The following is a 15,602-nucleotide window of genomic DNA, read 5'->3' as shown; positions in this document are numbered from 1 at the left end:
CTGTCTGTAAACTTGAGGGTAGTCTGGACAGTTTCATTATTTCCTCCAGCCTCAGATATCACAGTAATGGTAGAGCTGGGTGGGTTTTCTTTTTTTCTTTTCTTTTTCTTTTTTTTTTTTTGAGATGGAGTCTCACTCTGTTGCCCTGGCTGTAGTGCGGTGGTGCAATCTCAGCTTACTGCAACCTCTGCCTCCTGGGTTCAAGCGGTTCTCCTACCTCAGCCTCCCAAATAGCTGGGATTACAGGCGCCTGCCACCACGCCCGGCTAATTTTTGTATTTTTAGTAGAGACAGGGTTTCACCATGTTGGCCAGGCTGATCTTGAACTCCTGACCTCAAGTGATCTGCCCCCCTTGGCCTCCCAAAGTGCTGGGATTACAAGGCATGAGCCACCACACCTGCACCAGCATGACATATCTTTATTCATCCTTTTACTTTTAACTTATTTGTGTCTTTATACTTAATGTATATTTCTTGCAGATAGCATATCACATTAATTTTTATCCAATTTTACAATCTCTATCTTAACTGGGTGACTTAGACTTTTTACAGGTTGCTCTAGAGTTTCTAGCATACACTTTTGACTTATTACAGTTTCCCTTCAAGTGATGATGTACTGCTTGACATTTAGCATAAGAACCTTACAGTGGGGTATTTCCCTTGCTACCCTCCCAATCTTTGTATTTTCTTATTATACATTTTGCTTTTATGTATGTTGTAAGTCCCATACTATGTTGTTATGACATTTCATTAAATGGTCAATTATTTCTTAAGGAGATTTAAATAATAAGAAAAAGATCTTACATATTTACCCACATAGTTGTCATTTCCGGTGCTCTTCCTCCCTTTATGTAAATCCATATTTCCATCTGATATTGTCCTTTTGCCTGAAGGACTTCCTTTAACATTTACTTGGTGCGGTTCTGGTGATGATAATTCTTTCAACTTTCATATGCCTGGAAGATCTCTATTTTGCCTTCATTTTTTCTAAATAGTTAGTTACTGATTTTTTATGGCTTTGAGATACAATTCACGTACCATAAAATTCACTCATTTAAACTGTACAATTCAATGGCTTTTAGTATATTCAGAGTTGCACAACCATCAGCACAATCAAATTTACGACACTTTCATTCCCATAAAGAAAGCCCACATCCCTTAGCCATCACTCCTCAACATCCCCCCCATTTCCTCCAGTCCTAGGCAAACATTAATCTACTGTCTGTCTCCATAGATTTGCCTGTTCTGGGCATTTCATATAAATGTTACAAAATATGTGTTCCTTTATGACTGGCTCCTTTACTTCAGCATATTGTTTTCAAAGTCCGTCCATGTTGCAGCATATATTACTACTTAATTTCTATTTCCTGCCGAATAATATTCCATAGTAGGAATATAACACATTTTATTTATCCATTTATCAGCTGATGGACATTTGATTAATTTCTACTTTTTGGCTATTATAAATAATGCTGCTATGTGCTACAAACATTCATGTACATTTTTTTTCTTTTTTTTCGCCCTCCCCAAAGTTTTTTTTTTAGAGATGGGGTCTTGCTATGTTACCCAGGCTGGCTTCAAACTCCTGGGCTCAAGTGATCCTCCACCTCGGCCTCCCAATAGCTGGGACTACAGAAGTATGCCACCACACTCGGTTTCATTGTGGTTTTGATCGTCATTTCCTGATGGCTAATGATGATTGTCTTTTCATGAGATTACTAGCCATTTGTACATATTATTTGGAGAACTCTTTTCCAATCCTTTGCTCATTTTCAAAATGAATTGTTTCTTCATTAAGTTGTAAATATTGTTTATATATTCAAATACATATATGTATTTCAGATCATACGTATAAGTCTTATACGTATGATTAAAAGAATTTTCCCTCAGAAGTAGATTGTCTTTTCACTTTCTTGAGGGTATCCTTGGAAGCACAAAAGTTTTTTGTTTTTAATGTTGATGAATCCAGTTTTTGTATTTTTTCTTTTGTTGCTTGTACTTTTAGAATCATAACTCAGAATCTATTGCCTAATCCAAGGTCATGAAGATTGACACCTATGTTTTCTACTAAGAGTTACACGGTTTTAGCTCTTACATTTAGATCTTTGATCCATTTTGAGTTAATTTTTATATATGGTATGTAGGGGTTTAAATCCATTCTTTTGTGAGTGGATATCCAGTTTTTCCAGCACCATTTGTTGAAAAGACTATTATTACCCCCCACTGAATTGTCTTGCACCCTTTAAAAAATGCATTTACTATAAATGTAAGAAGGTATGTCTGAACTCTCAATTGTATTCCATTAATCTATATGTCTATCCTTATGCCAGCACTACTTTACCTTGATTACTGCAGCTTCATAGTAAGTTTAGAAATTAGGAAGTGTGAGTCTTCTAACTTTGTTCATCTTTTCCAAGATTGATTTGCCTATTTTGCCTTGTGTTTGAAAGATATTTTTGCTGGATGTAGAATTATAGGTTTACTTTTTAAAATACATTACAGATGTTGCTCCATTCTTTTAAGGTGTGTTATTTCTGAAAAATGCCTGCTGAAATCCTTAGCTTTGTTCTCTGTCTGTAATGTGTCTTTTTCTAGCTGCCTTTAAGACTTTATCACTGGTTCTGAGGAATTTGATTATGATGTGTCTTGGTGTATTACTACTCTGTCACTCAGGCTGGAGCGCAGGGGCACAATCTTGGCTCACCGCAGCCTTGACCTCCTGGGCTCAAGCAATTCTCCCACCTCCCAAGTAGCTGGGACTACAGATATGCACCATCATGCCCAGCTAATTTTGTTTATTTTTTGTAGAGATGAGGTCTCACTATGTTTCCCAGGCTGGTCTCAAACTCTTCGGTTCAAATGATCCTCCTGCCTCAGCCTCCCAAAATGCTGGGACTACAGGTGTAAGCCAGAGTGCCAGGTGTTTGTTGAACTTTTTATGTGTGTGAATTGATTGATTTTATTAAATCTGCAAAAATTTTTGACTCTTAGTTCTTCAGATATTTTTTCTGTTCCCTCTTCTCTCTTATCTCCTTCAGGGACTCAACATTATGCCACCTACAGTTGTCGCACAGCTCACTGATGCTCTTTCCATTAAAAAAATTTTATTTCTGCGTTTCTTTTTTTCTTAGTTTCTACTGCTATATCTTTAAGTTCACCAATATTTTCTATGGTGTGTCATCTGCTGTTAATACCAGTTTGTTTTTTTTTTTTTAAATCTCAGACACTTCTTTTTTTTTTTTTTTGAGACGGAGTCTCGCTCTGTCACCCAGGCTGGAGTGCAGTGGCGCGATCTTGGCTCACTGCAAGCTCCACCTCCTGGGTTCACGCCATTCTCCTGCCTCAGTCTCTCCGAGTAGCTGGGACTACAGGTGCCCGCCACCACGCCCGGCTAATTTTTTTTGTATTTTTAGTAGAGACGGGGTTTCACCGTGGTCTCGATCTCCTGACCTCGTGATCCGCCCGCCTCGGCCTCCCAAAGTGCTGGGATTACAAGCGTGAGCCACCGCGCCCGGCACTAGTTTTCATCTCTGGAAGTTTAGTTTGGGTCCTTTAAAAAATATATCTTCCATGTTTCTACTTAACTTTTGAATCTATGTAATACATCTATAATAACTGTGCTTGCCTGGTATTTATAGCATCTGTATCAATTTCAATTTTTTTTTTTTTTTTTGAGATGGAATCTTGCTCTGTCATCCAGGCTGGAGTGCAGTGGCGCAATCTTGGCTCACTGCAACCTCTGCCTCTGTGGTTCAAGCGATTCTCCTGCCTCAGCCTCCCAAGTAGCTGGGATTACAGGCGCCCACCACTGTTTTTTTTGTTTTGTTTTGTTTTTTTGTATTTTAGTAGAGATGGGGGTTTCACCATGTTGGTCAGGCTGGTCTCGAACTCCTGACCTCAAGTGATCCACCTGCCTCAGCCTCCCAAAGTGTTGGGATTACAGGTATGAGCCACCATGCCCGGCTTTCAGTTTCTTAATATTTCTCATTTTGAGCACATTGTCTGCTTCTTTGGAGGTTGGTAATTGTATTGGATGTGAAACATTATTAATTTCACCTGTTGGGTACTAGATGTTTTCAGCATTGTTGAGCTTTGATCTAGGATGTAGTTATTTGGAAACAATTTGATTCTGTCAGCTCATGCTTTTACAGTTTATTAGGCAGAACTGGAGCAGTGCTTAATCTAGGGCTAGTTATTCCCCACTATCAGGGAAACACCTTTCTATGTACTCTACCCAGTGCCCCATGAATAATGAGGTTTTCAGTCTCCGTGGGAACAGACACTTTTCCCGGCCCTGTGTGAATACTGGGCACCTCTAATCCTTCAGGTGATTTTTTCCACAACCTCAAGTATTTTCCTTCCACACATGCCCTGATTAGTACTCAGCTGAATACTTGAACTGAAGATCTCTGGAGTTCTCTCTTCATACAGCTCTCTTTTTTCCAGGACTCTCCTCAGTACAATATAGTCACCTTGATCTTTTTGGACTCTTAGCTTCATCTTCTCAACTCGGAGTCAGCCAAACTCAGCCTGGGGTCCCCCAGCTTGCACAAAAGCCTGGAAATTCTCCCCAGGCAGTAATCTAAGGCAATCACTGGCTTACCTAGTCTATTTCCATCTCTCAGGGCTCATGGTTCCTTTGATGACTGATAGCAATGTCTTCATATATTTTGTCTTCATAAATTTTAATGCTCCATATATTTTGTCCATTTTTTGTTGTTTTAAGTAGAAGGAAATAAATCCAGTGCCTGTTACTCCATCTTAGCCAGAAGTCTCAAGACAATTTTAAAACATCAATTTGTCTACAAGTTTCCCAAAGATTTGCTGATCTTTACAGCATATGCTAGCTCACTTCAAAATATTTCTGAGAAACCAGTCCCTTATATCTGTGAAGCACATTAGAGCTACATCAGAATTTCATATATTGAGATAACATTGTTTTCTTTGGGAAAAAATATGATTTGTGTCATACTGATAATAAATTCATTTTTATGTGAAAAAGGGTACCTGGCCAAAAAAAACCCAAACAACCTATAGAAAAATTCAGGCTCAACCTTTTTTTTCTGGATAGATCTAAATACAAATCCCTACATCTAACAACAACAGTCTCATCTAGGGTTTTAAAATAAGCATTTGTTTTGAGTTTACTCACTGTGGTGGGCACTGGTACTGCTCGTCTCTACCAGGTTGATATCATACTGGACTGAACTGGCTCTCTGAAAGTGGCCTTTCCTGACAACAAAGAGGGGAAAAACACAAAAATGGAAAATGCGTAATAAGAAAAGCATGTCAGAAGACCTAGAAAGAAAGTTGTTTTTTTTAAAATTTCCCTTCTTCCCCCTTTTTACAACACATCATGGTGTTCAAATGAAAGTATAAGCTTGACTATTTGATGGTTCATTTTCTTTCCACAACTATCTGAAATTGTCAGCGATGCTTTAAAACTGTTCCCCATTATTTAACAAATCCATTAGTACACATAGGTCATCTGCGGGGACTTCAGATGCTGATGATGCCACCTGGTCTTTTCCCTTTAAGACAACAGCAAAACTGTTGTATCTTAGTGTAATTTTTGTGCTCTTTTTAAAGAAGTTAGCTTTCATTATCAGTTGGGACCCTTATGTGACATGTGTGCCTTTAGTCAATTATTCTAGTAATGGCATTTAAAAAAGTAATTTTGGACATTTTTGAGGTAACAGTACATCAGGTTTTTCAGTCATTTGATCGGTTAATATAGGTTATAATTTATGTTATCATGATAGATTTTGGAATGTACAGTTGATTTCATTTTTTGCAATATGTCTATATGCAGTTTTAGCTTACATTAATGAAAATGAATTCAAAATCACTTTTACCATTGCAAAATGATATGTATTTTCCAAAAAGCATACGTGCTCCTATTCCTGAGACACTACTGATTCTAGCCCAGATTTTAGCATTAGTGGGGTATCATTTTGGACCTAATTCAATGATGGCACTAATTAGTTACTAAAGTTCAAAAGGCCCTCAGTTTAAAGCAATTTCAACCACTAATGGACCAAAAACTATTACAGAAAACAGTTTCATTCTTGAAAATACCACATTTCCAAGTTCACATGGTCACTACAGAATAGCCTAGATCTTGTGTCACACTATTTATCCTGTTTTTTAGCTTTCTTTTTTATTTATTTTTAACTAATTGGTTATTTTTAATTCCATTTTTGTCCTTCTGCTAATTTGGAAATTATACACTTTGATTTTCTATTATGTGTTACCCTAGACATTTTAATATTCATCTTAAAATATAGAAGTCAAAATTAACTTATATATTTATCCTCCCCCCATACAAAGACCTTAGTACACTTTAACTGCAATCCTTTCAGCTTATTTGCTATCATGTGTTTTAATTCCTTTAAAAATACATAGGACAATATTATTGTTATAATTTATACAATATTTGTTTTGACATTCACATAGTAATAGCTTTCTCTGTTCTTTCTTGCATTTCACACACGCCATATAGGATCAACTTCCTTTTCCCTGACATATATCTTTCATGCAGAAGGTTTACTGAAGGATAACTCTCTCAACGTTTGCTTATTAAAAGTTGTCTTCATCTTACCCTCATTCCTGAGAGATGTTTTCACTGCCACAGAAATTTGGGGTTAACTGTTTCCTCTCAGCATATTGAAAATATCACTGCTCTGTCTTCTAGTTTTGCTTCTTTCCAACAGAGAAGTCAGCTGTTGGTTTAATTGTTGCATCTTTGATGATAATCTGCCATTCTTTTCTGCTTTTGTGATGTTCTCTTTAGAACTGGTGTTCTACAATTTCACTATGTTGCACCCATATGTGAATTTATTTTTATTTATCCTGCTTGAGATTTGTTGGGCTTCTAACATCTATGGGTAACTTTCATCAGCTCTGAAAAGGTCTCTGCCTTTACTTTTTCAAATACTGCCTCTGCCCCAGTTTCTCTTTTCTTCTGGAATTCCAACTAAACATAAGGTAGAAACACACACTCTGGTCACCATGCTGCTTGACTTCTCTTCAATATTTTCCATTTTTTTTTCCCTTAGGATTACCCTCTGGGTAATTTTTTCCTATCTATTTTCCAATTCATTAATTATTTTATTGTGTTTAATCTGCTGTTTAAAGACATACACTAAATTTTAAAAATTTATTGAAGACGTGTACTGAATTTTAAAAAATTATATTTGATTCATTGGAGATCTGTTTTAGTCTTTGCCACATTTGCTTATTTCTAAGCCTCTCACTTATTTTAATTTTTTATTTTTTTTGAGACAGAGTCTCGCTCTGCCGCCCAGGCTGGAGTGCAGTGGTGCGATCTCAGCTCACTGCAAGCTCCGCCTCCCAGGTTCACGTCATTCTCCTGCCTCAGCCTCACGAGTAGCTGGGACTACAGGCACCTGCCACCACGCCCAGCTAATTTTTTGTATTTTTAGTAGAGATAGGGTTTCACCGTGTTAGCCAGAATGGTCTCGATCTCTTGACCTCGTGATCCGCCTGCCTTGGCCTCCCAAAGTGCTGGGATTACAGGCGTCAGCCACCGTGCCTGGCCACCTCTCACTTATTTTTTGATACATATTAAACATACTTATTTTATATCATGTGTCTGATTCTTCCAATAAATACAGATTTCTGAATATCTTACCCTACTACCTACTGTTTCTGCTAGTTCTAATAAATTGTGCCTCTTTTATTCTACGTTTGGTAATCTTTTCATACTGTGAGATGCTTTTCAAGGTAAAGGATAAAAGTAGGCTCTTCAAGAATTGATTTGTATTTGTTTCTGTCAACCACCTGATGACATTACCAGCCCAGATTATTTTATATTCTTAGCTTTTTACCCCCAGACATTCAGATAGTATGAATTCAGGATGAAGACCCACATAATGTTTGTGATTGGAGGTTTCTTTTCTCTTGCATTCAGCACCACTTCTTGTTCTTATATATATACTCTTTTCCTTCTATTATACCTATACTTTCTACCCAAAAGGTATTGTTTAGCCTGCTACAGGGTACTTCAGACTAGAAATATTTCTAAGTTCTGGCACAAGTCTGCAGAACAGCTATGGCTTAGAAGTTCTCCTTTCTGAAACTTTGCTGCTCTGGGGCATTGAACACCTGTGGGGTACCATATACTATGCCCTTCACAAACTCAATGGGTTGGCAAAGGAATTTCATTTTGGGGCAATTACAACAATATTAAAGTTCCATTAATTTGTTATTTATTTTTTTTTAGAGACAGGGTCTTGCTCTCTCACCCAGGCAGGAGTGCAGTAGTGCAGTCATGGCTTACTGCAGCCTCTCATTCCTGGGCTCAAGCGATCTTCCCATCTCAGCCTCCCAAGCAGCTAGGACTACATGCATGTGTTACCACATCTGGATAATTTAAAAAAAATTTGTTTTGTACAGACGGGGTCTCGCTATGTTGTCCAGGCTGGTCTTAAACTCCTGGTCTCAAGTAGTCCTCCCACCTTGGCAGGATTACAGGCATGAGCCACGGCACCTGGCCCAAGTTCTATGGATTTAATATCACACAAATCACTCTTAACAATTCCCAGTGGAATAGTAGATATTCTTATAAATCCTTTGGTCACTATGTTAGATATGTATTTCTGGCTCTTTACCTTATGGGCATATGGTTGAATTGCATTTCCCGACACTTGGATATATGTCTCTTATTTTACATATATGTAAATACTATAAATATATAAGCATATAAATATATAAATAAATATTATCTATTTATTCTATCCATATAAAATAGGAGACAGGGGTCTTGTTCTCTTTCCCAGGTTGGAGTGCAATGGCACAATCACAGCTCACTGCATCTCAAACTCCTGGGCTTGGGGGATCCTCCTGCTTCCACTTCCCGAGTAGCTGGGAATACAGATGTGTACCACCATGCCCTGCTAATTTTTTTTATTTTTCATTTTGTAGAGACAGGGTCTTGCAATCTTGCCCAGGCTGGTCTCAAACTCCAGGGCTCAAACACTTGGGAATACAGGCATGAGTACCATGTCCAGCCACCTCTTATAATTGAGGAAGAACATGAAACTCCTTCTGGCTAGTGAGTTATGTCAGTAGTGATGTGTGTCACTTCTGGGACAGATCATTTCAATTTTAGTGTGAGACCTTCCAGAGCTTTCTTTTCCCTTTGTTATGACAACCAGCAACACTCAAGATGGTGGTTACTCCAACAGTTTGAGTCCTTAAGTGACTATGATTAGCAAAGCCCTGCTTGCCAATCCATACTAATTACCTACAATAAGTGAGAAATAATCTTCTGCTTATTAAGCCACTAAACTATTAGAGTCGGCAGTTACTGCAGCCAAACCTAGACTATCCTGACTTATTAATGATAATGAATTAAACATAATTCATTATCCAATCTATAACAGATGGAAACTATATCTCCAAACTGGCACCAAAGTGATTAATGAGGGAAGTAGGTATTGGTCTTCCCCTTAGCATATTAGACTGACAAAATGTTTAGAGGGATAGAATAGATCATTATTCAGCTTTCCAAACATAGATACATTTAAAGTCAAGCATAAACCTAATTCCAAAGATGGGTGTTCTGGTTATCTACTTATGCATAACATACCACCCCAAACTTGGGGGATAAAAAAACTTTATCTCGTGATTCTGTGGGTTGACAGCTGGGCATCTTTTTCTTGGGCTGTGTAGTTGCAGTAAACTGGCAGTTAAGTCAGGAGTCAACTAAAGGTTCGAATGAGCTGAATGCCTGGGATGGCTCATTAAAATGGCCAGCAGTTAAGGCCGGCTGTTGGCTGGAAGTTCAGCCGGGGCTGGTTCTTCCTGCTGTTTAGGCTTCTTACAACATGGCGGCTGATTCTATGAGGTAGCATCCCAAGTATTCTATGATCAAGGCAGTCATAGTGCCTGCCTAGATTCAAGGAATCTGTAGCAATAAACTCTACCTCTTGATGGATGAGTGGCAAGGTCACACTACAGAAGAGTATGTGGGAATGAGGGATATCATATGGCCATCCCTCGGAAATGCAATCTGATACAATGGGCTTGTATTTAAATTTTTGTATCTGAAGTAGTCAGATGCTAAAATTATGAGAAATAAAATCTACTGGATTGCTTAAATGATATGTTTTGGAATAAACTATTTAATACCACATATTTTTAAAAAGCCGATTTCCTCCAATTTTTAATTATTCCTTGATGTAAAGTAGTTAAGAAATCACGATCTAACAAGATACTACTTTACCTATATGTTACCTTTCTTAGTATACAAACTTCTCAAGCCCACTTGTCTCTCTTTTATGATTACCTTCAGCTCCATTTTCACAAGTATCTATGATAGAATACAGTGTGAGTTTAATAAATATTAATTAATGATGAGAGTTATGCCAAATAACTCCTGGACTTACTAAATTCTATATTTACTTACTTTTATAAAATTTCAAAAACAACTGAAAATCAAAACAAATGAATGAAGGTAATCTTCAGTGCATAATTGCTTCATGCAAGTAGTTTTTTCTTTTGTCTCTCTTGTGAGTTACCAGTTTCCCCAAATTAATTGCCTTTTTGTCTGTCTCTCCAAATTGATTTAAATATCTTTGAAGTTGGGAAACATGTCTATTTTGTTCACTATTGTATTCTTTATGCCTAGCACATAGTGGGCACTAAATAGCTGACCCTGCATATTAACCATATGTCTTAAGCTAACATGTACAGTATTGCATAAGTTGTTCCTTTTCTTTCACATACAAAATTTACTTTAAATACACCTAACCCAAATATTCAGGTGCTTTTGGCATATTTGCTATAGTGAGTATGGGTTTACCTTAGCAGTTTAGGTAAGTCAAGGTAAATATTGACAACAGTAACAAAGAACAAATTGAGACTGCTTATTAAGATCCTTTCAAAAATGACATTAATAACAAAAACTGTATTAAAGAGATAACTAAACATAATACAGTATCTGGAAAAATATCTATAACTAAGGGCATATTAATTATTTAGTGGAATAACTACTTTATGCATTACTTTTCTCAAAAGCATGTTTCTATTTTGCTTACCTGCAAAGGAAGTAGAAGGCTCCAATGATAAGTGTTACTAGCACTGCCAATGCCACGAAAGCTTCAAACAGGTTACTTTTAGTTTGGATGCTGGAGCTTGGAAGAAAAACCTCTTCACAACGAGCTCCTGTATAGTTTTCAATGCACCTACAGAATAAAATTTTAGATAAAGAATTGCATTCTGTGTTTCATTAGCTAGTCTGGAAGAAAAACGGTTTCCAGATGACGTGAAGAAAAAAGGAGACTAATTTTCAGATTGTGAATATGGAATAGATAGGTTTTCCTATAATGCTCACAGATCTACAGTTACAATAAAACAAATTTTTACTATCTTCTTTTTCCAGTTTTCCAACTGCTTAGGAACTCCAGAGAAATTATAGAGTATTCAGTGTTTTTATCTTCTAGATTTTCAATCATATAAATGTCCACACTTTATCACAAATTTACTTTTGTTGTATCTGGTATAGATAATGATCGAAATGCATTTTTCCTTAAAACTGCTAACTGGTTATTCCAACCCCATTTATTAAATAATCAATCCATTACCCACTGTTTAACAGGGCCTCCTTTAACATATGTCAGATTTATATAAATAACAGCATTTATTTCTATTCTTCTTCAATGACCTACACATCTAATCTGGGGCCTCTGCCACACTGCTTCAATACTGTTACTTTATAATATATTTGAATATCTGGTAGTTTTACTCGTTATTACTTTTTTCTATAGAATTTAAAAAATATTCTCCACTGCCAACCAAATATTTTATAGCCAATTACCTGTAGCTCTCTAAAACTATATAACAAAGAATCATAATATTTGGTATTACCAATCATTCCTTTTTCCTTGTTAATATGTTCAAAGGATTATAAAACACAGAGATTGATATAAATAAACAAGAATGACACTGTTTGGCACCAGATCAATTTCAACATAGTAGCATTTAAAACAAAAAACACTTTAATATTAACTAATATTTATAAAGCAACCCAAAAAGTTATGGAGTCAAGTTGGACAACACTATACTCAGCAATAATTCTGTGTAAAAAAAGTGTATGTGTGTGTAAAACCAGTTTGTTTTAACCAGATTTTGTCAAGAATAAAAAGGTTGATTCTACTAAATTAATTCTCTTCCTTATTCCTTTCCAGTTTAGGTAGGTATTTAGAAATTTTATCTCTGTTTCTTCCACCTTAGACTAATAAGGATACAGGCCTAGAAAATCAACATGTGAATTAACTACTAGCTTTGACAACTAATGTGATAGTCTAATAAAGCAGTATACAAATAAATAAGAGAAAAGAACATCAAGATATAGCACAAAGGATCAGTTTGAGTTAGATGAGCATATTAAAGATGTTTTATGAACTTCAAGTCCTACTCAATGTGAGGCAGTGATGTGATTGGTGATAGCTTCCCAGGGCGGTATCAGTTAAGCAAAGCAGCAGTCTAGATTATCCTAAACTACCAGAAAGATAAGATTAAGGGGACGTAGGGAAAGTAAGGATAGGATATCAGTGGCAAATTTAAATGAAAGTAAAAATATTTTGGAGGGCCAGGCACAGCAACTCATGCCTCTACTCCCAGCACTTTGGGAGGCTGAGGAGAGAGGATTACTTGGGGCCAGGAGTTCAAGATCCGTCTGGGCAATACAGCGAGACCTTGTCTTTACAAAAAATTAAAAAATTAGGCCGGGCATGGTGGCTCACACTTGTAATCCCAGCACTTTGGGAGGCCGAGGCGGGCAGATCACGAGGTCAAGAGATTGGGACTATCCTGGCCAACATGGTGAAACCCCATCTCTACTAAAAATACAAAAATTATCTGGGTGTGGTGGGTGCACGCTTGTAGTCACAGCTACTCAGGAGGCTGAGGCAAGAGAATTGCTTGAATCTGGGAGGCGGAGGTTGCAGTGAGCCGAGATCGTGCCACTGCACATCCAGCCTGGCGACAGAGCAAGACTCCATCTCAAAAAAAAAAAAAAAAAAAAAAAAAATTAGCCAAGCATGGTTGTACCCGTAGTCCCAGCTACTCTGGAGGCTGAGGTGGGAGATCGCTTAAACCTAGGAGTTTGAGGTTGCAGTGAGCTATGATCATGCCACTGCAGTCCAGCCTAGGTGACAGAGCAAGACCCTGTCTCAAAAAATATATACACACATATATATATTATATATAAATAAATAAAAAATATATATGGTGGGAAACACAATTTATAAATTTTAAATATAAATTACCAATTTTTCCATAGTTTAAGTCAGTTAAATAAGCTAAGGAGAAAAAGATTAGATGAAAATAATTTATTTCTTTCTCTTCCAGCTCCAATTCCTGCTTCCCAAAAGGGAAATGGAATAAACACACATACACACACACACACGCACCAATAGAAAGTCGACATAGAGACCACCAACACAATCTATCTATGTGCCATCACAAAATAAACACAGAAGGAAAGGGGCAGCATTCCACACAGTAAAAGAAACTGGGTGCTAAACAGTTTTCAAAAGTATCTTTAAAATAACAAAAATAAAATAAAACCCTTCCATAATTCCTCTTTTTTTAAAATAGAATTAAGTAGGTAACAATTATTTGGACTGCTAAAGATTTTTTAGGAAAAATTTTAGCTGTGAGAGCAATTCCTGTCATACTTTTAAAATAACTCTCAAGTTTTTAAATAATGTTAAAGATGGGGTTCAGTTTCCATTCTAGAAAAAATAACCAGAACCATAGATAAGTAATCCTGAAATGAGACAGTATAATTATTTTTGATAAGGAAGATCTCTTTTAAAAGCTATAAACTCATTGCTCAGATTTCTTAAGGCTGTTTGAGTTTAAGCAAGATTGAAATTCAGGCCGGGCACAGTGGCTCATGCCTGTAATCCCAGCACTTTGGGAGGCTGAGGCAGGAGGATGGCTTGAGCCCAGGAGTTTGAGACCAGCCTGGGCAACATGGTAGAGACCCCGTCTCTACAAGAAATAACAAAAATTAGCTGGCTGGTGGCCCACGCCTGTAGTCACAACTACTCAGGAGGCTGAGGTGGGAGATCACTTGAGCCCAGGTCAAGGCTATAGTGAGCCATGATTGCACCACTGCACTCCAGCTGGAGCAACAGAGTGAGAGGCTATTCCAAATAAAAAAAAGGAAAAAAAGAGGCCAGGCGCGGTGCCTCCCGCCTGTAATCCCAGCACTTTGGGAGGCCGAGGTGGGTGGATCATGAGGTCAGGAGATCGAGACCATCCTGACTAACATGGTGAAACTCCGTCTTTACTAAAAATACAAAAAAATTAGCTGGGTGTGGTGGCGGGTGCCTGTAGTCCCAGCTATTTATTTGCAGGCTGAGGCAGGAGAATGGCGTGAACCCGGGAGGCAGAGCTTGCAGTGAGCCGAGATCGAGCCACTGCACTCCAGCCTGGGAGACAGGGTGAGACTCTGGCTCAAAAAACAAAAAACAAAAAAAAAAAATTTCAAAGAAAAAAAGATAAGCCAGCTTATATGACCATAAATGTTTTAACTGGACAATAAATACTTGGAGTTGGAAGGAGTCAAGGGAATGGTGTAAATACAAGTTTGTAATCAGATCAGGGTTTATGCAAATAGAAAAAGGCATACAAAGTAAACCAAGCAACACTGGGCTGTTCTATTATCTTATAGCTGGGATAAAGCAATCACATGCTCTTGTGGGAAAGTAAAAACCTGATGGTAATTTTAAGCAAATTCAAAGGATAAACAATCTTATCATTGTTAGGTCAAACCAGAACCTAGGGAAAGGCAAAGACAAATTTAAATATTACATTACTATCCAGGAAGTAGGATTGGCTAACCTAAAAATGAATTTTAAAATTTCAGATATTTATCAAACAAAAAAGTAAACACTGCCTACCAATGACTGTGTACAAGGATTCTACTTTTAAAGCTCTAGCTCATTTATGAAAATGTTATGACTTCAGTGATGACACAATTATCAAATTTCAGGCAAACAGAATTAATCGACTCCTTCAAAAGTAAGGGTGGATTAAGTGGATATAGACAACTGGTAGTACTAGCACAGCATTTATACAAAACACAAAGAGGTCATGTTGCACCAGCATTTACCCAGAACTACGTAGCTCTCAGTCTTTATGTAAGTAACTCTCTTGCTAAATTACTTCTGGACCTTACTTCTGCACAGACTGCCAAGTAGCAAACAGTTGTGCCATCTAATGAGGTGAATACCAAGCAATAAGGGATCACCCATGTTTTCCTGGAATTGAAGATGGATGCTGGAACAGGTACAAATACTCCAGTAGGTGAGAAATTCCGAAATTCAGAATCTAAGTTATACAAATTGGTTTTGTGGCTGAATACCACCAATTATCTGCTCCCAAACACAAAAGCTACGTTTAGTACATTGACATGAAATACATTCATTCGATTCTGTGGCATTCAAGGAAGTTGTTACAACATAGGAGACCTTTCACATGAATAAAATAACTCAGTTTTTAGTCATGTAAACAAAGAGAGCACCATTTAGCTTCAGGAAAGATGACTGGACTGGCAACTGGAA

The 15,602-nt window shown here is 37.4% G+C and overlaps 1 protein-coding gene across 25 annotated transcripts in view; it reads right to left on the bottom strand.

The window, feature by feature from the left end:
* Window positions 1–15,602, bottom strand: part of NRG4 (neuregulin 4) — a 138,610-nt gene that overhangs the window by 21,348 nt on the left and 101,660 nt on the right. For 13 of the 25 annotated variants that reach the window (XR_010120675.1, XR_010120676.1, XR_010120679.1 and 10 more), the window contains 2 exons: window positions 11,064–11,210; window positions 5,153–5,232 (listed from right to left, as the gene is read on the bottom strand). Coding sequence is in view for 17 of the 25 variants with exons in the window: in XM_063638740.1 (XP_063494810.1) it covers window positions 5,153–5,232; window positions 11,064–11,210 (227 nt within the window). In the remaining 8 variants the exon portion in view is untranslated. Of the gene's footprint in view, window positions 1–804; window positions 957–5,152; window positions 5,233–11,063; window positions 11,211–15,602 lie in introns of all 25 variants that reach the window. The other 12 variants (XR_010120674.1, XR_010120673.1, XM_055277677.2 and 9 more) reach the window with 3 other exon arrangements.

The sequence above is a fragment of the Symphalangus syndactylus genome, chromosome 5 (assembly GCF_028878055.3).
Source record: "Symphalangus syndactylus isolate Jambi chromosome 5, NHGRI_mSymSyn1-v2.1_pri, whole genome shotgun sequence".
Lineage (NCBI taxonomy): Eukaryota > Metazoa > Chordata > Mammalia > Primates > Hylobatidae > Symphalangus > Symphalangus syndactylus.
This window is presented reverse-complemented; position numbering and strand designations above follow the sequence as displayed.